This window comes from Moschus berezovskii, chromosome 4 (genome assembly GCF_049115385.1).
Source record: "Moschus berezovskii isolate FMDL1 chromosome 4, NW_MosBer_1.0, whole genome shotgun sequence".
Taxonomy (NCBI): Eukaryota; Metazoa; Chordata; class Mammalia; order Artiodactyla; family Moschidae; genus Moschus; species Moschus berezovskii.
This window is the reverse complement of record NC_142463.1, coordinates 121347551-121371196: the sequence shown is the minus strand read 5'-3', so window position 1 is coordinate 121371196 and position 23646 is coordinate 121347551. Positions and strand designations below refer to the sequence as shown.

General features: G+C 43.8%; 1 protein-coding gene across 2 annotated transcripts in view; it reads left to right on the top strand.

Moving 5' to 3' along the window:
* LMX1A (LIM homeobox transcription factor 1 alpha) overlaps positions 1 to 23646 on the top strand; it is a 169384-nt gene that overhangs the window by 115503 nt on the left and 30235 nt on the right. For both annotated transcript variants that reach the window (XM_055402883.2, XM_088834972.1), the window contains exon 3: positions 176 to 408. In XM_055402883.2, coding sequence (XP_055258858.1) covers positions 176 to 408 — 233 coding nt within the window. The remainder of the gene's footprint in view (positions 1 to 175; positions 409 to 23646) is intronic.

Sequence of the window (23646 nt, the reverse complement as noted above, 5' to 3'; positions counted from 1 at the left end):
CTGAATTCTTTGGTTTAACCTCCTCAGGGAATAAAATCACCTAGATTTAAAGCCTATTCCATTCCAAGTCTCCTTATCCCAGTTCTTGAAGTTCCTTTTGCGATTGACTTGAGGGAAGACTTGGGCCTCGGACATCTTTCTCACAGACCTTGCTTTGCTTTTTCCCTGTTGCTAGGCTGTTTGCTGTCAAATGTGGGGGCTGCTTTGAGGCCATCGCACCCAACGAGTTTGTTATGCGTGCCCAGAAGAGCGTGTACCACCTGAGCTGCTTCTGCTGCTGTGTCTGTGAGCGGCAGCTGCAGAAGGGTGATGAGTTTGTCCTGAAGGAGGGGCAGCTGCTCTGCAAAGGGGACTACGAGAAGGAGCGGGAACTGCTCAGCCTGGTGAGCCCGGCAGCGTCAGACTCAGGTGAGTCATGTGTGGAGGGGGGTAAGCCAGGGGTAGGAGAGTGGGTTACAGTGGCAGTCTGGATTGCTTTCTCCCTTAGAAGGCCACCACCAAGGCACCCTGGTTCCATGACAGGGCAGTGCTGTGCGTTCCAACAAGTTTCTTGATAAGTTCAGAGTAAGTTCTTATCAGTCAGGTATTGCTGTGATGATGCCGTGTAACAAATTACCCCCAAATTCCTTGGCATACAACCAGAAACATTCATTCACACACTTGCAAGTCTCTGGGTAAACAGAAGTGACTCTGCTTCACACTGAAAGTCTTGAAGTTTCCTGGGATCTGTTGATCTCAGCTGACCTTGGCTCTAGGCTGTAGACCAGGTTCAAGTCTGCTCTGTGTGAGTGGGTTCAGGCTTGAGAAGCAGCAGCTATGAAGCATGATCTCCTGACAGTGGTAAAAGTGCAGTAAGGCATGCTTAACCATTCAGTCGCGTTTAAAACCTTTTCTCATATGATGGCTGCTAGCACTGTGCTGGTCGAATCAAATTAGATGAAACCTAGAGTCTGGGGAGGGGAAATACACTGCATGCACCTCAAGGCCCTGACCGGGTAGAGACACATAAAACTATTAAGGAGAATGATGAATTGGGACCAGTAATTCCGTCTGCCACAGTCATGCTGAGCTGCTCTAGGCTTTGTTCCCTCACCTGTCGAGTGGGAAAGCTGGAATTTAACTAAGGCTTGGTGGATCACACAAAAAAAGGATCTAGCATATATTTGCTTCACTCACCTAAGACTCACACACCCTCCCTGGAGAGGTTGAGAAACTTTTTGGATTGGGTTTCACAAGGCCAGAGAAATTTCAACTGCCCAAGTGAAGCATGGAATGCCTTCCCAGGGTGTCAGTCCCACGGGGCAACATTTGTGTTAACCTGGCCTCCCTTTTTGTGGAAGAATCTTATAATCGAATGAGATCATGTCCCTGTGAACTTCGTAGTTTTTGCCATTGCCAATTTTAGTGAAGTTCCATACCACTCACCATGGCTCGCAGGGCCTCTGGAATCCCACTGTGCGCATCTCCTCAGCCTCGTGGGCGCCTCTGACCCCTTGCTCTGCACTCAGCACACGTGCGTGTCTCCCACTGACTTCCGCATCGTGAGCGTGTGTTCCCTCTCTGACTCTCTCACTCACTCTTTAGTCTTGCCAGCGTATTCCTTAAGCTTCTTTCTAAGACTGACTTCACGGAGGAAGAGTCTTATTCTCTTGTGCCTGAGGGGTTTACCCTTAACCTCTCCTGCCGTGACATGGATCCCACTTGATTGGGGTTGCTTGTTTGATTATTGTTCTTGCCAGAGCACTAAACGCCATGAGGGACTGTGTGTATCTTATTTTTTTACCACTGTGTCCGCAGGGTTTAGCACAGGCCTGGAATGCTGAGGGTGCTTGATGAAATCTGTTTTAAAGGATAAATAAACACATGGGACAGAAGCCCTGTAGGGTGATGCTTGAGTTCCAGAGCTTTAGAGGCAGTCAGTTGGGGACCTCACCTTGGGTATGCCACTTAGATCCGTGAGACTTTGGGCAAGTTTTGGAACCTCTCCAAGCCCTCATCGTACAGCTGTAAAATGGTGATCATGGTATCACAGTGATCACGGTGTCTATGTTGGGGAATAAAGTATAAATGTATGTTAACACTCTGGTGTTCAGTAAGTGCCAGTGCCTGCTGGTGCTGGCATCGTCATCACAGTCGTGTTTTGTTTCCTTTCCCTCCTGAGGGTTGGTTCTTCTTGCCTGGTTCTGACTTCAGCCTCGGGTAAGCTGATGCCAGGACAATCCCAGCTTCTGTTGGATTCACTGGACTTCAGTTTTCCTGTGTGTTTTAATTTGGGGGAAGTTTCTCCCTATTGAACATCTCACTCTGGGGTAGGTGGGCCCATTCTAAACAGCTGCGTAGTAGATCAGCTCATCCTGTCTTTTCCTTCGGTGCCATGCTGTACCCAGCCGCTGGGCCTCCTCAGCACCATATTGCAAAATCTTCAAATTCGCAAGGGGCTTAAGTGCTATGGGGATCAGAATACCAGCATGACCTTAGAAAGACACGCAGACCCAGAAGGACATACCATTCTTTCTCACACGGAAACAAATGCTGTGGTCTAGCCTTTCTTGGTACACAATTGTGTGACTCTTGATGACTGTTTTCCAGTTATAGATTTTAATTGGGTACAAACAGGGTGTCATTAGTGTATTGCCTCCTCCCCACACACAAAGACAAAAAGAAGCTGGATCTAAGTGCCATTAAAAGCGCAGTGTTCAAGACTTGTGGTTGCCCAGGGGAAGGTTGGAAGGAGGGGGGATGGATTGGAAGCTTGGGGTTAACAAATGATGCTATTATATATAGAATGAATAAATAACAAGATCCCATGTATAGCACAGGGAGCTATATTCAATATCCTGTGATAAATCATAATGAAAAAATTTTTAAAAGAATATATATATATGTTATATGTGTGTGTGTGTGTGTGTGTGTGCCCTTCCCTGATAGCTCAGTTGGTAAAGAATCTGCCTGCAATGCCGGAGACCTGGGTTCGATCCCTGGGTTGGGAAGATCCCCTGGAAAAGGAAAATGTTACCCACTCCAGTATTCTAGCCTGGAGAATTCCATAGACTGTATAGTCCAGGGGGTTGCAAAGAGTCAGACATGACTGAGCAACTTTCACTACACACGCACGCACGCACGCACACACACGCGCACACGCGCACATGCACACACACACACACACATGTATATATAGGGCTTCCCTGGTGGCTCAGTCAGTAAAGAATCTGCCTGCAGTGCAGGAGACCCTGGTTCAATCCCTGGGTCAGGAAGATCCCCTGGAGAAGGAAATGGCTACCCACTCTAGCATTCTTACCTGGAAAATCCTATGGACAGAGAAGTCTGGCAGGCTACAGTCACTGGGGGTCACAAGAGTTTGGACATGACTTAGCAACTAAATCACCACATATGTATGTATAATTGAATCATTTTGCTGTGCAGCATAAATTGACACAACATTGTAAGTCAATTATATGTCAATTAAAAAAATAGTATACTGTTCAGAGCAGGCAAACTGCAATAGGTCAACAAGTCCACTTCTCTGGCCACATTTTTAGCAGTATGTTTCCTAGTTCCAGTCATTTGTTTTTGAGGCTTACATTGACAAACTGGAGCTTTGCAGTTCACTTATTCATGTACTTGCTCAGTAGATGTATCTTGGGTGCTTGCTTTATGCCAGGCATGGCGTCAGGCTGCAAATGACAAGAATAGTCCTCAACCTATGTCAGATTAAGGAATAGTAGATACTTAGGCTAGAAAAGTTGGACTTAATGGAGATATAATTATTGACTTCAAATGGTTGGGCCAAACCTGTTTTTTTTAACTAGCTTTAGAGAGAAGAATTAGAATTCATTCAATTCTTTAACAAAATCCATTGAGTATTTATACTATAGAGGAAGAGACAAAGGGAAGCAATTTTGACTTGACGTAGGGAATGTTATGATGTCATTCTAGTGATTAGGTCTAACACAGTGTAGATGGTTGGATGGCATCACCAACTCAATGGACATGGGTTTGGGTGGACTCCGGCAGTTGGTGATGGATAGGGTGGCCTGCCGTGCTGCGGTTCATGGGGTCGCAAAGAGTCGGACACAACTGAGTGACTGAACTGAACTGAACTGAACATGGTATAACTGCTTCCCCAGTGGCTCAGTGATAAAGAATTGCCTGCAAACCTGGGAACGTGGGTTCGATCCCTGCTCAGGAAGATCTTCTGGAGAAGAAAATGGCAACTTACTCCAGTATTCTTGCCTGCAATGGGGTGGCAAAAGAGTTGGATAGGACTTAGCAACTGATCAACAACAACAGTGTAACTGCTCAAGAGACAGACTGTAGTTGTTGAAAGTAATGTTGGCCAGGTGGGTGGGGGAGATGATGCCCTGTTGCCTGCTTCAGCTCTAATAATCTATCATTGTTTTTTGCAGCTTTAAAATGACATTAAGGTTTTAATCAGAATCAAGTATCTTGTCTACCACTCACTTTGTCAATTATATAAATGTTGCCTGTCTTGCAGCATAAAATGTTTTGTGCACCAAAGCCAGAATTACTAAAGAGAGGACCAACTTCTCGAGAATAGGGTTGCAAATTTTAATTCTTTACTTCCTTTAAGAAGGTTTAGCGTGGTGCCAGAAAAAATGATCAATAAATACCGAATGAGTTAAATTAAATCTTCAAGGAAAGAAGGCCACCTCATCTTAGCGGTTTAGAGAAAGCAAACAGTTTTAGAATCTGTCCTGATACAAATACGGTTTCTCCTCTCATTTCTGTCCTAAACACTTTACATATTGTGGGTGCTTGATAAATATTTATTGAGTGAGTGACTGAATGACTATCCTCTTTAACATTTATATCAGTAACTTGAAGACACTGAAGGCAGGTTTATTCAATTAGCAGATGACACACACCTGACAAGGAACACTGGCGTGGCAGCTGATGTTTGCCATGTTCGAAAGGATTTTGACAAGCTACCAGAACAGTGCAGAGTCAGCAAAATGAGATCTAACCACTGTGTTCCAAAATTCAACAGTATTTATATGCCACAGGGCCTCTTTTCATGGAATTTCACATGGGGTTTTAGTTGATCATAAAGTCAATGGGCACCAAAAAGGCTATAAGCTGCATTGCTGGAACTAAATTGCCAGAACTAGAACTATAATATCCCTAACTCTATCCACTTCAGACTCCCACCAGGAGCTCTCATTCAACCTCTGTTTGAGCCTGTCCAACCACAGGGAGTTCCTGACCTCACATTCTGAGTGTGGATTGTCAAACTGTTCCACTGAATCAGGAACTCAAAGAATACAGTAGCCTCCCTGACATGTGACAGCCCTTCGAGTTAGAGACAGGGTCCCTTAGGTTCCCTAAATCTTTTCTTTGTTTCCTTATTCTTTCACTATCCCTTAGAAAAGACTCTTCACTCTATCTATAAAAATACTATATTCTCTTTAGAATGTACCACCCAGAAGGGGATAAAATCTTCCATACGTAGTCTGAACTAGCACCGTGTTATTATTACTGCTTGTCAGGGACATCATATTCTATTGATGTCATTAGCTTTTTTGACCCAGGGAAGAAGGCAGTGATTTGGGGGCTCACTATACGCAATCGTGGCTCCTGGTTTGTACATGTTTCATTTCCTAATTATCTAGCCCTCTTATCGTCACATTTCTTTCAACATCAGAGTTCACCTAACAATGTCTTGTATAGTGGTTTTTTAAAACTTTCAAAATTTTGAAATAAAATTTTAGATTTATAGAGCAGTTGCAAAGTGGGACAGATATTCCCATACATTCTTCACCAGTTCCACCTAATGTCAACATTTTACATTTAAATGTACATTTTGATAAATGTACCATGTAAAGCAAGAAATTAACATTGGTTCAGAACTATTAACTCTAGCTTATTCAGTTTCAAGATATTTCCTACTAATGTCTTTATTCATTCCAGGATCCAGTCCAGGATACCACGTTGCATTTAGTTCTATGTTATATTTGAGTTGAATTGCCTTTTCCTTCCTTTTTGAGATCACCAGAAATGCCTAGTCAGAGTTTCATTTTTGCCCCTCCCTCCAGCTGTATCTGTTATGTTTTGTTTCCTTTTAGCATCTCTTAGGGATTTGGTGGGGTCGCTAGGACTCGGGCATGACTGAGCGACTTCACTTTCACTTTTCACTTTCACACATTGGAAAAGGAAATGGCAACCCACCCCAGTGTTCTTGCCTGGAGAAGCCCAGGGACGGGGGAGCCTGGTGGGCTTCCGTCTATGGGGTCACACAGAGTCGGACACAACTGAAGTGACTTAGCAGCAGCAGCAGCAGGTATTTGGTGATGGACAGGGAGGCCTGGCGTGCTGTGATTCATGGGGTCGCAAAGAGTCGGACACGACTGAGCGACTGAACTGAACTGAACTGAACTGAACCATGGGATTAATCTGTTTTTTTGCTTAGTTGTTTTGGGGTTTGATTGCTTACCATTTAAAAATTTTCTGAACTGAAGAAGAGAATGCATTTTATATTGTGCTGAGGATTTCTTTCTTGCTTAAGATTTCCTTCCAGGATTCAAACCATTACATCCTCTTGGTTTACCAGCTCTTTCTTGGTCAGACCAAAATCCAAGAATACCGGGCCCTGCATTCCTTCTTAAAGTTAAAACTGTCAGCAGCCTAAGGCAGGATTCTTTTTGATGCTCTGCTTCTATAGAGGGATTTTCCCAGAAGAAGCCAGGGTCGTGAAGTCCCATCATGAGAACCCTTTCTTCAAAGGAAGCATTATGTTGTAGATGACTCCAGCAATTCCATCACGAGCGTCTGTGGATCCGCTGGTCTGGACTGTATGAAAGGCATATGGTGCCTCTCTCCTTATGGTCTGCATTCACCTGGTCCTAATGCAGTGCCTGGCATGTGGTAGGTACCCAGTAAATGTTTACCTATCATGTGACTAAGTTACCTTTGTCCTGTCCACATTAGCCTCTGCGATCCTTATCAGAGAAACATTAACCTCCAGTATGACTTTCTTCTTACTGGAGCAGGAGTGGATATTCCTCTCACATACCAGAGTTCTTAATTTTTCTTAGGGTGTGGGATATTGCTGCTTGGAATGACTCAGATGACTCTTACTGTTCTCATTGTGGAATACATCTCTTCCTCTTCTGAGTCAGGTTCATTACCATTAATATTTAGATGCTGGTTTTCATTTCCTTCCACAACCTTGGAACTGATTTTTTTTTTTTTTTGATTCATTACAGAAATATCCCAGCCTTGGAAGTCTTGTTCTTCAATAAGAATAATTTAGAATAGAGAGTCAGTGGTTACCTCATGAATTCTGGAAAATGCTCCACTGTCCTATGGGATTATCTTGTCAGTTCATAGTCATGAATTTTAAAATGCAAGGAAAAGTCAGTGGGGTGTTTGAGTTAGACTCATTCTCCACATTGTAGTACAAAGTGCTTGGGACCTAAAGTTAGACAGGTCTGAATTTGAGTTGTGCCTATACTCACAAGCATTGTGACCTTGGGAAAAATTATAGGCTTGGCAAAAATTACAACTTGGAGATTTACAAAATTATAGCAGGTTTGGTTCCAGACCACCTCAATAAAGAAACTATCTCAATAAAGTGAGTCACAAGAATTTTTAGGTTTCTCAGTGCATATAAAAGTTCTATTCACACTGTAGTGTAGTCTGTTAAGTGTATGGTGGCATTATATCTAAAAACACAATGTATATACCTTAATTAAAAAATACATTATTGCTTAAAAAATGCCCAGTTACAATAATAACTTCAAAGATCACTGATCACAAATTACCAGAGCCAATATAATAATAATGCAAAATTTTGAAACACTGTGAGAATTACCAAACTGTGACAGAGACATGAAGTAGGCAAATGCTGTGACAAATATGGCACCAATAGACTTGTTCATTGTAGGGCTGCCACAAACCTTCCATTTGTTAAAAAAAAAAAAACAATATCTGCAAAGTGCAGTGAAGTAATACACAATAAAATGAGGTTTGCTTGTGCTTCTTCTCTAGAGGACTCTGTTTCTTAATCAGCACAAGTGGATTTTAATACTTTTGTGAGTTGCTGTAAGAAGTCAGAGAGGTAACAGGTATCAATGGTTTGAAGTTTGGTGCATGCGTGCTAAGTTGCTTCAGTTGTGTCTGACTCTTTGCGACCCCATGGAGCCCGCCAGGCTCCCCTGTCCATGGGATTCTCCAGGCAAGAAGTCAGAGTGGGTTGCTTATACCCAGTAAATAGTATCAGTATTATCTACTGGTGCAGAGGCTAACATACTTCTGGATAACTCACAGCTCATAAGCCTATTTCCCCAAAGATCTATCATTTCACAAACGTCTCATCTTCTGTCTTTGCACTTCTATTTTAGATGCTTCTGGATAGCTGACCTGAGGGCACCTCAGGGTAGGCCTGTCATTTGGGGTGGCTAGGGTGATGGACTGGAGAGGGATCAATTCACTCCTTGGGCCTTCGTGTTTCAGAGGTGCTGACCAGTCTCTGAATGTTAGATCTAGCGTTGCACCCTGGAAAGTCAGTTCAGAAGAGCAGGAGGGAATGGTCTTGCAGTCCCTTCTGGGACTCAGTAGGCATTTCAAGCAAGAACGGGAAGGGCACACTGAGCTTAGCCCCGCTGTCTCCTGTAGTGCTCATCTTTGAGTCTGGGAAGGACACGAGCCAGAGTTACCCATTAGAGAATGCGCTGTTTCCCTGCAGGGGCCTCCTAGCATTGCTTTGTTACATGCCATGATCTATTTCTGTCCTTCAGGCAGCCACCTAACCAACTTTAATCCAACAGATACTTCTTATGAACCCCTATGCTGTGTCCGGCTCTGTGCTAAATGCTGTGTTTTAGTTGCAGAAAAAAAAGGGCAGAATTCAGAAAAACATCTCAAAGCCAGCACCGTAATATTGGGGGGACAATGAGGTCAACCTTGTTAATATACAAAGGCTGAAAGCTAGAAAAAGGGACATAGCCTAGAGATCAGCCTTGTCACTCTTTTCATTAAGAAACAAGGGGGTAAGCCACTAATAATAAAAGCAAAACCAAAACATCTTGAGTAGATGTTAAAATACTCAGATAAACATTATTCTTGTTAAGAAATACATTTAAATCCTGTTTTATATTTTCTTGTAAAGCAGTGTGTTCAAGATTCCTCTGCAAGAGCATTTTCTTGAAAGATTTGACTGTGGCTCAGTGGAGAAGGCAATGGCACCCCACTCCAGTACTCTTGCCTGGAAAATCCCATGAACGGAGGAGCCTGGTAGGCTGCAGTCCATGGGGTCGCTAGGAGTCGGACACGACTGAGCGACTTCACTTTCCCTTTTCACTTTAATGTATTGGGGAAGGCAATGGTGACCCACTCCGGTGTTCTTGCCGGGAGAATCCCAGGGACTGCAGAGCCTGGTGGACTTCCGTCTATGGGGTCGCACAGAGTCGGACACGACTGAAGCGACTTAGCAGCAGCAGCAGCAGTGAAAATACTTTTTAAAAGTCACGCCCTATCGTATGCATTCATGTGTGTGTGTGAAATAAAGATTCAACCCCTCGACTGACTTACTGCTTAACCTACATGCTGATATTACCCATTACATTTGTTTTTTAGCTGTAATCTTAGGCTACTGTATTAATTTCATAATCTATTTATGGATCATGGCCTGAAATTTGAAAAATACTGCTTCACAGGGCAATTACTTTCAAATCTATTCCCAAGTTTTTTAAAACTATAAATCCTTTGAATCGCAAGCCAATAAATATGTTTTAATCTTCTGCATATACCCACATTATGTCAGGTGCTAAGACTAAAACCAAAGACACAGAAAATATCGTCTGACCCCAAAGACTTGGCTCAGTTTTTTGCAGAGAGTAAACATGTGATAACTGTTATCTGTTTTCAGTTTTGTTGGTATTATTAAGGATACTTGAAGAGCACACATATTTATATCATGACTAGCACAAAGGTCTTCATGGACATTTTTGATTTATTAATCTGGCATCTGTGGATAGCATGCAAGAGGCAGATATAATTGCCTGAGTCTCTCAGGTTTTGTTTTTCCAAAATCCAGTTTTGTCTCTTGTTAGTATCACAACCACGATACCAGAATTATTTGTTGCCCTCAGTCTGAGGCTCCATGCTTCTTTTCTCTTCTGAACCTTTGTCTTCTAGTCTGTTTGTTTTGTCTTCATGTTATCGATGGAGAAATAAGGACACAGGATACTTAAGTCAGAGGTAAGCCGAAATAAGAACTTAATTCTACCAATTACCAAGTCAGGACACTTGATACTCAGCCTTTGCTGTAATTGTGAGTTGGGCAGAGTTTATTTTCAGTGCTTGAAAAGTTACAGGCAACACATAAATTGAGATGGTGATGCATTATCTCTTTTCCACGGAACTGTAATTTAATTTCAGATATGTGCTCTCACTTAATAATTTGGGTTAAAAACCATAATTTAAAATGAGCACAATGGCTGCAGATCATATTTCATCTGTAATAGTGTTCCGTGTGCATCCATTTCTTTTGCACAGTCCCTGTAAGAAAAACAGCTGGTCAAGTGGACAGCTGGCCATTGTGGTCTTTGCATGGTGATGATGTTATCAATTATGGATCCTCACTCTGCACACGGCACTGCCTTACGCACTTTACATGAATGAACTGACCTAACTGTTACATCAAGCTGATGAGGAATGTTATGATTATTCCCATTCTATAGATTAGGAAGATAAGCATGGACACATTATTAATTTTCTGAAGTTCTATAGCTAGTAATGAAAAGAGCCAGCATTCAAACACAGGCAATCTAGCTCCAGAGCCAGATTCATTAAGCATTAGGCTGTGTTGCCTGGTTGATAAAAATACACATATATTAAAATTTTGTTCTCATGTTTCAGGGACCGTTTTCCCTGCTGGTTATGGCAGGGCTCCAGGTGTTCAGTCGGACTCACTGCCTGAGAGACCCCAACTGAAGAATCTTTTCACACACGATAAAAACAAGTGATAAAGCAAGGAGACTTTAATTGAGTCTCCACTCTTTCAAATCTATCACAAATTTGCCTTCTGTCCTAACCTCTGGTTCTTCTTTAATAATTAACCCCTATCACTGTATGGCACATGCACACCTTTTATAAGGAAGTAGGAGGCTTGCAAGGATCCAAAGCAAACATGGTGTGTGAGTGTGGAAGTACTTTAAAAGTTTGCTTAAGATACTATCTTTGTGTTTGTTTGTTCTGACAACTACTCAATAAATTTCTATTCTGTTCCCTATGACTTATTTGATGAAAGCAGAAAAAACCAGTTGCTCTTTTTTTGTAGATGAGAATTATCAGCCATGCAAACCAGAGTCCTTGTGAATTAAATGGATAAAAGTACAATGGTGGAATAAATCAGTACACATCAAAACTTTTTCTAACAGGCTTCTACAGGCTGACCTGGAATATCCTACCATCTGTTATAAGCCCCCCCCCTTTTTTATTTTTCAGAAGAAATGCACTTAGATCTGTTTATCCAGTAGCAGTGATGAAATATGTGCTTCTATCCACCTTTTTATTGGCTCCATTTTGGGTACAAGGGCAGGGCTTTGCGATGTGACTGGCGTATGCTAGGGGTGAAATCTCTGGCCATGCAGAGCCAACCCATGACTTTGACCTTTCATGACCTGAGCTAAATAATCAGATATTCACTTTCCTTTACTATGATGTATCAACAGTAAAGATGGGAGAGGAAATGCAGAAAAGACGCTGGTTTTCTTGCACTGGCATTCCAGCTAAGCCTATCAACTTTTAGATTCCAACCAAGAATTTTCATGCTGAGTCTGAAGAAGCTTTTCTGAGCAAAAGGAAGAATCAGCTCCAGTATTTCCATGTGCCCTGGTAGTGGTGACCTAGGAAAAACCCAAAGTGCAGTTTACTGAGGATTGGTGGCAAACCAGGGTATGGCTTCCTTTGAGTACTTTTCTATGTGATGCTGTGACAGTGTATGGAAGGCTGGGGACCTAAGAACCATTTGGACTCTCGGTTGTCTCGGTCCAGCTTTGCACAGCAGGACCCAGAGCCTGCTTTTTTCTTCCTGGGGGTGTGAGCAGGGTTTTGAGCCGCATGTGCGTGTGTGCACTGGGTGGGACCAGTGGCCCAGCTGGTGTGCAAGGTGAGTGTCCAGGCATTCCTTCTTAGGAATCCAGAAGGCTGGGAAAGCGGTGACTCAACCAGCTCAGCATCCATCTCATCCACAGAGGTGTGCTGAGCACCTGCCTTGGGCATGGACTGTGTTTGGGGCATGGGGGGACATATAGAGGTGTGTGAGATTTGACTAATGAGCAAATACTGTGGAGCACACAATGTAGCGGCCTGTTTTGGGTGGTGCACTGAGAGCTCTGCTCTCCTGTAATACTCTTAACAGGCGGTGTGGCGGGGCGGGGGAGGGGAGACGGTCCACAGCCATAACCAAGTAAATAAACAAGACTGTATACTCAAATGAGAGTTACTCTTCAAAGTAGTCACTCTATATGACTTATTCTACTTATGTATTTCAAAAAATACTTTGGATTCCTGTGGAGTGGGCCTTGAGAATTTAGTAAGTCTGGGGTGAAAGCTCCCTGGTTGAGTCTGATGTACAGACTCAAGGTTGAGAATCACAGGTCCAGCTGAAATTGAAGTTCAGGGGGACAGAGTGGGGGCTTATCAATCGGCTGTTTTTCCCAACTGCAGAGCTTTGGTGCTGAACCAGAGAGATTCTAGAATTAACACGGAAGGCAGCGTTTTCAGTAGAGTGGGAAGTGTGGTGAGATTTAGCAAAAAACGAAAAAACTAGTTAAATTTGAATTTCCCATAAATACTGAATAATATTTCTGGTATGACTATGTCTTCTATCATATAAAATCACTGTATCTCAAATTCAAAATCAACTGTGTCCTATATTTTACCTGGCACCTCTCGATGTAGTAAGAATCTAGTGGGGATGGTGATTGGTGCTGGAGACTGCACAGGTGTATACATAGATGATGGATCGGTTGACTGGTTGGTTGATGCTAGCCAGATAAGGAGAAATGCGGTTCTGTTCCCAAGATACCCGATTTCTCATTTCCCTTCTGTGTATGGCTTGGCTGCAACCAGGCACGAGGAGACTCCCTCTCTTGGGCCTCGGCGGAAGGCGGCGGCGGGGTGGGAATCTTCCGTCACCTTGGCAACTCCCTCCTGCAGTCAGCTCACAACAGTTTGAGTGACGCCCCGTGCTAGACGCTCCCCAGCCCCGTTTCTTTTCTTTCACGGGGTCTTTTATTTTTTCCCTCCGAGTGCTCAGGCTGAGCCAGCGAGCCCAGGCGGGGCTCCCAGTACCGTCGGGGCGGGAGGGAGCTCAGGGTGCCGGGCGTCCCAGCCCATGCGGGCACCGTTTTTCACCCGCTCCTCCCAGGCCCTTGAGAGACGTACAAGGGCGAGCGCAGAAACACACACCGACGGCAGTTTTATGAGAAAATGCAGATAAAGAGCCCGGCGCTAGGGCCATATGTTCCCCATAATCTCCAAAGCCGTCGCTTCAATTAGAGCCTCCCCTGAGTTCTAATGCCCAGTCCTGAGTAAACAAGCCGCTCTGAAAGCAGAACTCGGTTTCCAATTAAAAGTGTACTAACATTTCTCCTTTGCTTAATTCCCGCCGAGCAAAGCCCCGCGCGGGCGGAGGCGCGCCCGGGTCGCGGCGAGGTCGTCGGCGGTCCCCGCGCCCAGCGCCGCCGCGTTCCCAGCTGACGTCGGGCGGCCCGGGATTAGGGCCCACCCTGCGCTCCCGCGCCCGCGGCAGACTTAATTAAAAGTAATGCCTCGGCAAATCCGCCGCGCTCTTCTGCTGAAGCCGCCTTCGCCCCCCACCCCGCAGCCTTGGAGGGAGGGCCTTCCGAAGCAGGTGCTGGGGATTTGCGTCTGTGAGTGTGTGTGTGTTTGTTTTAAGAGGGCTGGGCATATTGTTGCGTTTTCGAGGCAGAGATGACCTTCCCCCTTCCCCCTCTGCCCGCACACGTGCATTCAGAAGCAGACAGACGCACAGACACCTGCCACCTGAACTGGGCGTTCCCTGTGCTTCCCAGGCGCCCTATGCGTCCTGGATTGGATTCTGTTCCTGGGACACAGGACTCCTGCACACTGGGCTGCAGATATCACTTACTGAATTGTCAACCCCCGTCCCCGTCCTTGAGAATTTCTAAGGGCATGAATAAATGGTAGCCAGATCTGAGGTTATTAAAATAGCAGGAAAGCAACTTAACACCAACTGGCGTTCTTTCGGAACTCTTTGGAGGGCTGAATTTGAACCTTGCAGACCCTCCAACCCCTACATTATGGCGTTCTATAATATGTATATGTATTACTGGCTTTACGGAGACTTTCTGTTCAGCATAACTGGTTGAAAGTTGCCTGGTTTAAAATGGGAGAGTGATTGCTAGATTAACTTTCTGGCCTACTCTCTATACTAAAGAAAGAATCAAAGAATTGAAGCCATTATCTGAAAAATTCCAGAAACATCAACAAGCAGAAAATCCTCCATAGAGCATTCAAATGCAAATGGTTTTCCTTCTTTCATGAATTATCTACCCAAGTAATTACTTTAGTCTTCAGCTTGGCCTTGATGGTGAAGACCTCAGAGAATTCGTCTCACTAAGTTCAGTACTGTTTTGTTTATTCCTTACTCTCTGATTGATGCTAACTAAATTAAATTGAGGCCAGTTCAGCAAACATTTTGAGGACCTCTCTCTCTGTCAGACTCTGGGTTAGATACTAGTGATTACAAGAGGAGGGGAAACAGCCTCTGTGTTAAAAGCACTCATATTCCTCTGTGGATAGGATACTGCTGTAACAAGATAATCACCATTAAATATAGTCTGGGTATATGTTACAGTGCAGATACAAAGGCTATGATTGTAGAGACTGGATCAGTAATTCCCCTTGGGGTATATACATGTATACTAGGGCAGAGGGATCAAGGGACTATTTTTAAAAATGCTCATAGTGGATGTGACATTGTCACCTGGTCTTGACAGAGTGTGTCATTTTCAGGTGATGAAAGGCAGATGAGTACATTGTTAGAAAGGTGTAGCTTCACATATACAGAGTTACAGAAATAAGGTTGTGTCTCGCATGGGAGGAAGACTGGTATATAGGGTTCACTGGGGGACTGAGATCCTGGTATTGGTGAACAGCAAGATTGATGCCAAAGTGTGAAGTGCTTTGTATAGTATCTTATTTGTTTTGTATAGCACCTTATGCTGAGAGTTATGCAAAGTCTGATCAGAAGTTTGTAAACACATTTGTGATGTTACTCAGTTTGTGCTTTCAACATAGAAGGACCGAGGACTGGAGCTGGCATAACACTGCGGGCAGGGAAGCTGGGCAGTAGGTTGTTGTCGTGGTACAGGTGAGGGATAAGGCTTGACCCACTGCACAGGTTAGAGAGAAGTTTCAGGGAAGTCATTCCTTCAATACCTGGTGAATCCAAGCATCATTTAGAAGTGCTGGAGATACAATGGTAAACAAAACAGACCAAATATCTGCCATTGGGGAGCTTAAATTCTAGAATTAAATGACATTAAATATGAGAAAAGCTGAAGATGACTTTGAAGTTTCTAAATTGAGTGAATGTTGATATCACAAGCAGAGATAGAAAGTTCAGAAAAGAAGGAAAGATCTAAATGGTAAATTCATGTTGAGTGTGAACATGTAGAGTGTGAAGGCTTTTGTGGGCCACATGGATGTGGATGTCTGGGGGGCAGTTGAATACATCTGTTTAGAGTTCAAGAGGGAGGTCAGGTGTGAATTTGAGGACCACAGAAAAGCTGAGGGTTTAAAACTAGGTAGGTTTTCACCGACGTCTCCACTGTTGCAGTTGTTTGAGTTTGCGTGGGAAAACAAACAATAGCAACAGCAAACATCAAGTGCACCAGTGGTTGTCAAAGTATGCCCCAGGACCAGCAGTGTCAGCATTTCCTGGGAACTTGTTAGAAATGCAGATTCTTAGACTGTTCTCAGATCTCCTGAGTCAGATGCTCTAGGGGTGGGGCCAGAAATCTGTGAGTCTGTTGCCTTGTAAAGTTTGAGAACTAGTGAACTAGAGCAGCCCATAGAGCAGAGCCCACCAGAAACAAGCCATAAATGATGGTAGCCCATGCAGAAACAGTACTTGTTAGGACCATTGTGTATGGAAACTGACCTGCCTGCATCCAGGACACCTGTGGGCTGTTCTGACTCCCCCAGGGAACATGTGGACTCAGACAGTAATTTAAGCCTTGAAGGATTATGCCTTGATTCTCAACTTTTTTTCATTCTAGTGTAATCTATGATACTGTGAGACTTCTGCCCTGTCCTACTCACCTCGGATTCTGATGAATGCAGTCTTCTGTTTGTCCATGCTTTTGCTATATCCCCTATCATACTGTCAGTGAACGGATATAAGGACTTAAGCATCAGATAAGGCTTGACAAAACAGTTTCTGAAATTCCTTCTAACTCTGATTCTGTGGTATAAATCATGTACATGCACACACACACATACACACACACTCATTCTGCAAATCATCTCCAGTGTCATTCATTCAGGCAACATTTGAGCCCAACCTCTGTGACCAGCCTTGGACTGGTCACTCAGAGAACATTAAAGATACAAAGACACCGTCTCTGTGATTCAGATGGATTCCAACACATTAGAATCATTCAGTGAGTGATGAATTATTGTCTGTGAATAAATTGATGATTTGATGTATATTCTAGGTGTTTGAATGATTTTAGAGAAGAGAGAAATTGACACGGACAAGAGTAATCAGTGATTCAGTTAATGTATTGTTTTAAAACAAAAACTTTAAGGTTATGCATTTAGGTTATGGTTATGGATTTAAGTAAGGTTATGGATTTAACTTCTCTTTCTTCCATTTGATAAGTAGTGACATTGGGTAAGAAGTTAGAGCTCCCCTTCCCCCCCTTGAAAAAAACGGGCTGTTATAAGGCTTGAATAAGATAATACTACATGTGTAATGTGTTTATTGTGGTGTCTGACACAAAGTAAGTGCTCAGTAAAGACAATTTGTCATCATACATACATACTGCGGACTTTTGCTGGTCATTTCGACATCCTATCCATACACTGACAAAAGAGAGTGAGTAAATCCAAGAAGTAATGACACTCCAAGGACATCTTCCCAACTCACACGGTGTCCTTTTCATATGGTTGAGAAGCTGTATGTTAGGCAGACTGACAGTGATGCAAGGAACCACAGCTGGCATGACCTCATCTAACAGCTGGGGTGCGATGAGAGGGAATTCAGGCCCTCAAAGGAGGGACAAAGGACACCAGACACAACGCCTGCAAAATGGAACGTGCCAAAGGGAATGTGACATTGGGCCTAGCACTTTCCCCAGGACTTGTTTAGATTCATGTGAAAGGGGTAGTATCCTTTAAGTTGTGTTTATTGTCTTCATAAACGAACTATGACTTGAAAAGTTCCCTACCTTTGCAGAAGTATATGCCTCCTTCAAAGCAGATGAGGTGATGATATCAGATATCTCCTACCCTGAGAAAAGTACAAGGAAGCATTCACCCTCCATCACTCTGTCCTTTGCTAGTGTCTCCCGGTTCTCTGGGATGCCAGAAGCCTACTCCATATTATCTGTAAGAGAGATCCATGGAGCCTGGGTTTTCCCTTCAAAAGATGGGTAGAACCATGCACTGGCATCTTCTGGTGCTTAGGTTGAGAAAGAGAATGGACATGCCTCCCTCTCTTCAATGAACCCTGGGTATTTGAGCCCAGACACAGTAGCTGTCAAGGGGAAAGGCTCACAGCAGGGCTGGACATCTCCCCAAGAGTATCAAGGCTCCCACAGGCCTCTGCACACCCTAATATTCAGCCTTTGCTGGCCTGGTATAGGGGCATAGCCCCAACTTTCCCTGTACCATGATTCATGGAGACAGGTTTTACAGAGCCCTCCTTAACCTTGGATGTGCTCAAGGACCTGTGGGACATCAGAAGGAGGCTTCTCTTCCTGTCCGGGAGCCCCTCCTTGAGGCTGCTTTGTCAGATGTGTGTGACAGACAGCTTTCGGTCACTGTAACGCCCTGAGTGCATTTAGATGGTCTCTGTATCAAAGTCTCAGCAACAACAGATTTATAATCTTTAAAGGCTCCAGATAGTTGGGAGAAACTTGATCTCAAAGGCTAGAATTCTTGAGTTATAAGCTATACAATTTATGGCTTTCAGGACAGGTTAAAATGCCTATTATATCAGTGTTAAGTAGGGGGAAAGGATTATTCAGATATAACAACAGTTTTAATTTTGCATCAAACACAGCTGAATGGAACCCAACTGATCTGAACTCTCAGTGGAGCAGAATGTTATTTGAAATTCTCCTTTAGTATAAAGAATGAATGAATCAGACAATAAACAGGTATTAAAGATTTATTTCAAGCAGTAACCTTGAAATAAGGTTTTTCCAGGGTTAGTCCCTACTCAGCCCTGTCTTCTATACTTTCTACCCTTGCAGTTGTATAAAGTAATTGTTTATGTTTAAAATCAATACCCTTTAGGACTTACTGAAAGACCAAGAACCATACAGAAAAGACCAATTAGGTCTATAAACTCTAGTTTGTGAACCAGAAAGATGGCATAATTTACTTTAGAAAACTTTTTATCAACAAATGTTAGGGGTATGGTGCTCAGCTCTTCAGTTTGAGCACATGGAGTTAACAAGAACAGTACTTTTCTACATCAGTCCTGTGGTTCCTGCCCCAAAATACATGATTTAAAATGAATAATGAGGAAGCATCAGACAAACTCAAATTGGAAGATGTTCTGTAGAATAACTGGCCTGTATTTTTCATGAGTGAATCCTCATGGAAGTAAAAGTTTGAGGAACTGTCCTAGATTGAGGAAGGTTTTGGTGGCACAGCAGCTGATTTCCTTGTGGGTCCCTGGGTTGGACTGTGGACCAGAACTAGGCCACTGAAAGACAACTAGCAAAATTTGAATGAAGATTCAAAATTGTATTGATGTCACAATACTGACAAAGTAGAGCAGTGGTAAAGAAACAGTTTGCGATGTAGGAGATGCAGCAGAAGCTGAGGGTCTGATCTCTGAATCGGGAAGATCCACTGGAGTAGGAAATGGGAACTCACTCCAGTACTTTTTGCCTGCAAAATTCCATGGATATAGGAGCCTGGTGGGCTGCAGTCCATAGGGTCGCAGAGTCAGACACGACTACTTGAGCAAATATGCAGACAAGTATGCAAGGATATAATTATTAGGAAATACTGAAGTATTGGGTCAGCCAAAATGTTCAGGTTTTCTGTAACACCTTACAGGAAAATCCAAATGGACTTTCTGGCCAATCCAATATTTATATGTGTGTCAGGGGAAGAGTAGCCCATTCCCTGGGCAGTGGGTCAACAAAGTTCTATGCTGAGGTGTTCACCTATCTGCTGAGCAGAAGCCTGACTCGGACCTGTCTAGGACTTTCCTCCTCTCAACAACTATGATGGACACTTGGTGTGGGGAAAAGCTCTGGACTCTGAGTCAAGAGACTAAAAGCATGTTTGCAGGCTGCTGTAACTAGATGTACGACCTTGGACACACTCCTTCACCAAAGGGGGCTCAGTTTCTTTACCTGCAATGTGAGGGCATTGATCTCCAAGTTCTCTGGGTTCCTTTATTCTTCTCAATGTGTTCCACCAAGGAGCAGCTGGAAGGCAAGTCATAATGCTATGTGTATGTACTGAATAGTGAACAATATGACAAGGCAGTGGGAAACTTATTTCAACTCATGAAGGAAGTTATTGCCTTAAAGGTAGGGCTGGCTTCATCACCTTAAATGTAGAGCTCATTATACATGTAGGAAAATTGAAACTTGAGAAGTTCCTGAGAGAATGTTAAGATTTAGATTGTCATCTTGAGAGAAAATGTAGGGGAGGTGGTCCTTAGGCATTGCGTGAGTGGCAATCTTGCTGTCTCTCTTGTATAGCTATTGACATTAAATAATTACAATAAGATTGGAAAAAATCATAATGGAAACAGAACACAAGCACAGTGGTTTCTGTCCACCATCATACACACCTTTGCAGGAGACCTCAGTCAGCATATTTCAGTTTGCGCACTACTGGCGTTTGGGTGTGACAGTTCGCTGCTTTGCGTCTATGGCTTTCATGCACTGAATGCCAGTAAAAGTGAAAGTGAAAGTCGCTCAGTTGTGTCCAACTCTTTGCAACTGGAAAGTCCATGGCATTCTCCAGGCCGGAATACTGGAGTGGGTAGCCTTTCACTTCTCCAGGGGATCTTTCCAACCCAGGGATCAAACCCAGGTCTCCCACGTTGCAGGTACATTCTTTACCAGCTGAGCCACAGCCCAGGAATACTGGAGTGCGTAGCCTATCCCTTCTCCAGCAGATCTTCCCAACCCAGGAATCAAACCAGGGTTTCCTGCGTTGCAGGTGGATTCTTTACCAACTGAGCTAACAGGGAAGCCCAAATGCTGGTAAGGCCACCAGTTATTGCAACAAGCAGGAAAAGAAAGCATACATCTGACCCTGTAGAACAGAACATTCCTGATTGAGTACGACTGGTCAGTTGAGTGATCATAATCAGACAGTAGTTTAGTTAGTATTTTCTCCTTTCATTTAAAAACATAGAAGATTGAGTTTAAATGAATCATAGGACATTATCACTTCATAGTTGAGGAAATTAAGATTAGGTATGGGGGCGGGAGGAGAAGGGGACGACAGAGAATGAGATGGCTGGATGGCATCACCGACTCTGTGGACATGAGTTTGAGTGTACTCCGGGAGTTGGTGATGGACAGGGAGGCCTGGCGTGCTGTGATTCATGGGGTCGCGGAGAGTCGGACACGACTGAGCGACTGAACTGAACTGAACTGAACTGAACCTCATCCAAGGCCACATTGTAATTATTGGAGGAGGCACATTTAGTATTAGACTCCCACCCACTGCAAGACTCACTGATATGGTCAAAGAGATATTTGGGACTAATAATTTAAATGACTGGGGGGCTATCCATAACTTCTATTAATGAATGCCTTCCCCAAAGCCCCAAGCCTGAGGGTTTTCTAGAATGACCAGTCCTTTAGCCAGTTTACCTGGTTAAACAAACTTTGGTGCCTAAGCAGAGCTAATGCTGTATTTCATATTCTAAAACATATTTACTGGTTGTATTTTAATATATCCAAAATTGAGCCATAACTCACGGTTGGTATGATGAGAAAGCATTGTATCAAACTTTAATTGGTCACGTTCTTTTTCCTTGGTGGCCCATAAAACAATAACATATTATATAATTAAAAGCATCTTATATTTGATGAAATATGGTACATTACTTTCAGGACAGGTTGTAGAGGTATAGAGATCACTTCAATTTTAACTGTTCCTAGAGTAGTCACAGCATGTGGCAAAATCTGCCCTTTTAATTGTTTGGTTTCTAATTGAAGGGAGGCTCTACAAGTAAAAATGATCAGCTGTCCAGTGTCTTTCTCTTGTACCTGGATTAAAGTTCTGTTGAAATCTTTTCTGGACTCCAGTTTTTGTCCCTGGCCTTTGGATCTGGCCATGGTGCTGACTGTTCATAGAAATTGATTACTTGTTTCCAGTGAATTCTGTACCTAATATCTAAATGCTGGGGTAGATAATTGCCCTGTCTCATTACCTAACTGGTATTCTGGAGTAAGCCTTCAAAACTAGTTCCTAGGAAAATAACAAAGGAAGTGAGAGGGTGACTTGAGCTAACTTAGGTTTCAATAGTGCTAGTAAATGGGGTGTTTGGAGATGCTCACCTGACAGATGAAAGGACAGTTGCCAAACCTGTGAAATCACTTGTCAGTCTCAAGATCTATATCGGCCAGGGACCAGCAGGAGGGCAGAACCAATTGTCAGCATTTACAACAGTTTCATACAGAGAATTGATAACACAGTGATGAGATTGTTGGTGATACAAACAGGTCAGGATGGTGAAACAGACTACGGATTTGCAACAGAGAGAAGCCTCGGAGTGACAGGTGATGTGACTTCTGTGGACATCTAGAGGTAGCAAACACTGCTGCGGGATTTTTAGGTGGAACTTAGAGCCATTCAGGAAATGCAGAGAAACCACCCAAGGCAGAAGGGAGTCAAGGAAATACCTTGGTTTCTCCCTTTCCTGTTCCTTGTAAATGCCTCCCATTGGCTGGACCCAGGCAGGCATAGCAGCCTGCAAGGGTCAGCACCCCAGGTGATACATAGGAGATAAAAGAGAAGCAAAGGAGGAATATGAGTTCCAAGGAAGTGCACTTAATCTGTGACACCTGTAAAACAGATGAAGGAGAAATTTAGAGACATCTAAGATAGTCAAGGCAATGGTTTTTCCCGTGGTCGTGTATGGATGTGAGAGTTGGACTGTGAAGAAAGCTGATCGCTGAAGAATCTATGCTTTTGAACTGTGGTGTTGGAGAAGACTCTTGAGAGTCCCTTATACTGCAAGGAGATCCAACCAGTCCATTCTAAAGGAGATCAATCCTGGATGTTCATTGGAGGGCCTGATGCTAAAGCTGAAACTGCAATACTTTGGCCACCTCATGCGACGAGTTGACTCACTGGAAAAGACTCTGATGCTGGGAAATGTTGGGGGCGGGAGAAGGGGACGACGGAGAATGAGATGGCTGGATGGCATCACCGACTTTGTGGACATGAGTTTGAGTGTACTCCGGGAGTTGGTGATGGACAGGGAGGCCTGGCGTGCTGTGATTCATGGGGTTGCGGAGAGTCGGACACGACTGAGCGACTGAACTGAACTGAACTGAAGATAGTGGAACGGAGAAGGCAATGGCAAGCCACACCAGTACTCTTGCCTAGAAAATCCCATGGACAGAGGAGCCTGGTGGGCTGCAGTCCATAGGGTCGCTACTAGTCGGACAAGACTGAGCGACTTCACTTTCACTTTTCACTTTCGCACATTTGAGAAGGAAATGGCAACCCACTCCAGTGTTCTTGCCTGGAGAATCCCAGGGATGGCGGAGCCTGGTGGGCTGCCATCTATGGGGTCGCACAGAGTCGGACACGACTGAAGCAACTTAGCAGCAGCAGCAGCAAGATAGTGGAAGGAAAATTTAAAAGTCAGTATTTGTTCACAGAAGTGGAGGCCTTCTGTATTAGAGGAAAGGTAGGTCTCTTGGCTTCCTAGAGTGGATTAGACATGGAGGAAAGTATAGGAAGAAGCCCTGAAATGAGATAGGGGATGGGGACTAGAACTCTGCTTCAGTCTCTGCCCTGACTTGCTATGGCTTCCCATAGTGTTAAAGAACAAACCCAGGGCATGGCCTGGGTGCCCTAACTGGGGCTGGCATCAGCTTCTTCACCTTGTCTTCCGCCTCTCTCCTCCTGGGGACTGTGGCCTGGCCCTAATCGCTGAGCCCACTCAGCTCATTCTGCTCCTCCACTGGGACATCCTGTCCTGAGCTCTCCCATGGTTTGCTCTTTTGTCACCTTCAAATGGTGCTTTCTCAGCAAGGGCTCCACTGACCACCCTATCTAAAAAGTCATCCTTAGCTGTGGATTTCTCCATCACAGTCACCATATTTTAAATCTCTCCGCATTACTTTTCACTATTTAAATTCTGGAATGATCTAGTTTGTTTTTATTTCATATGTTTTCCCCAAAGAT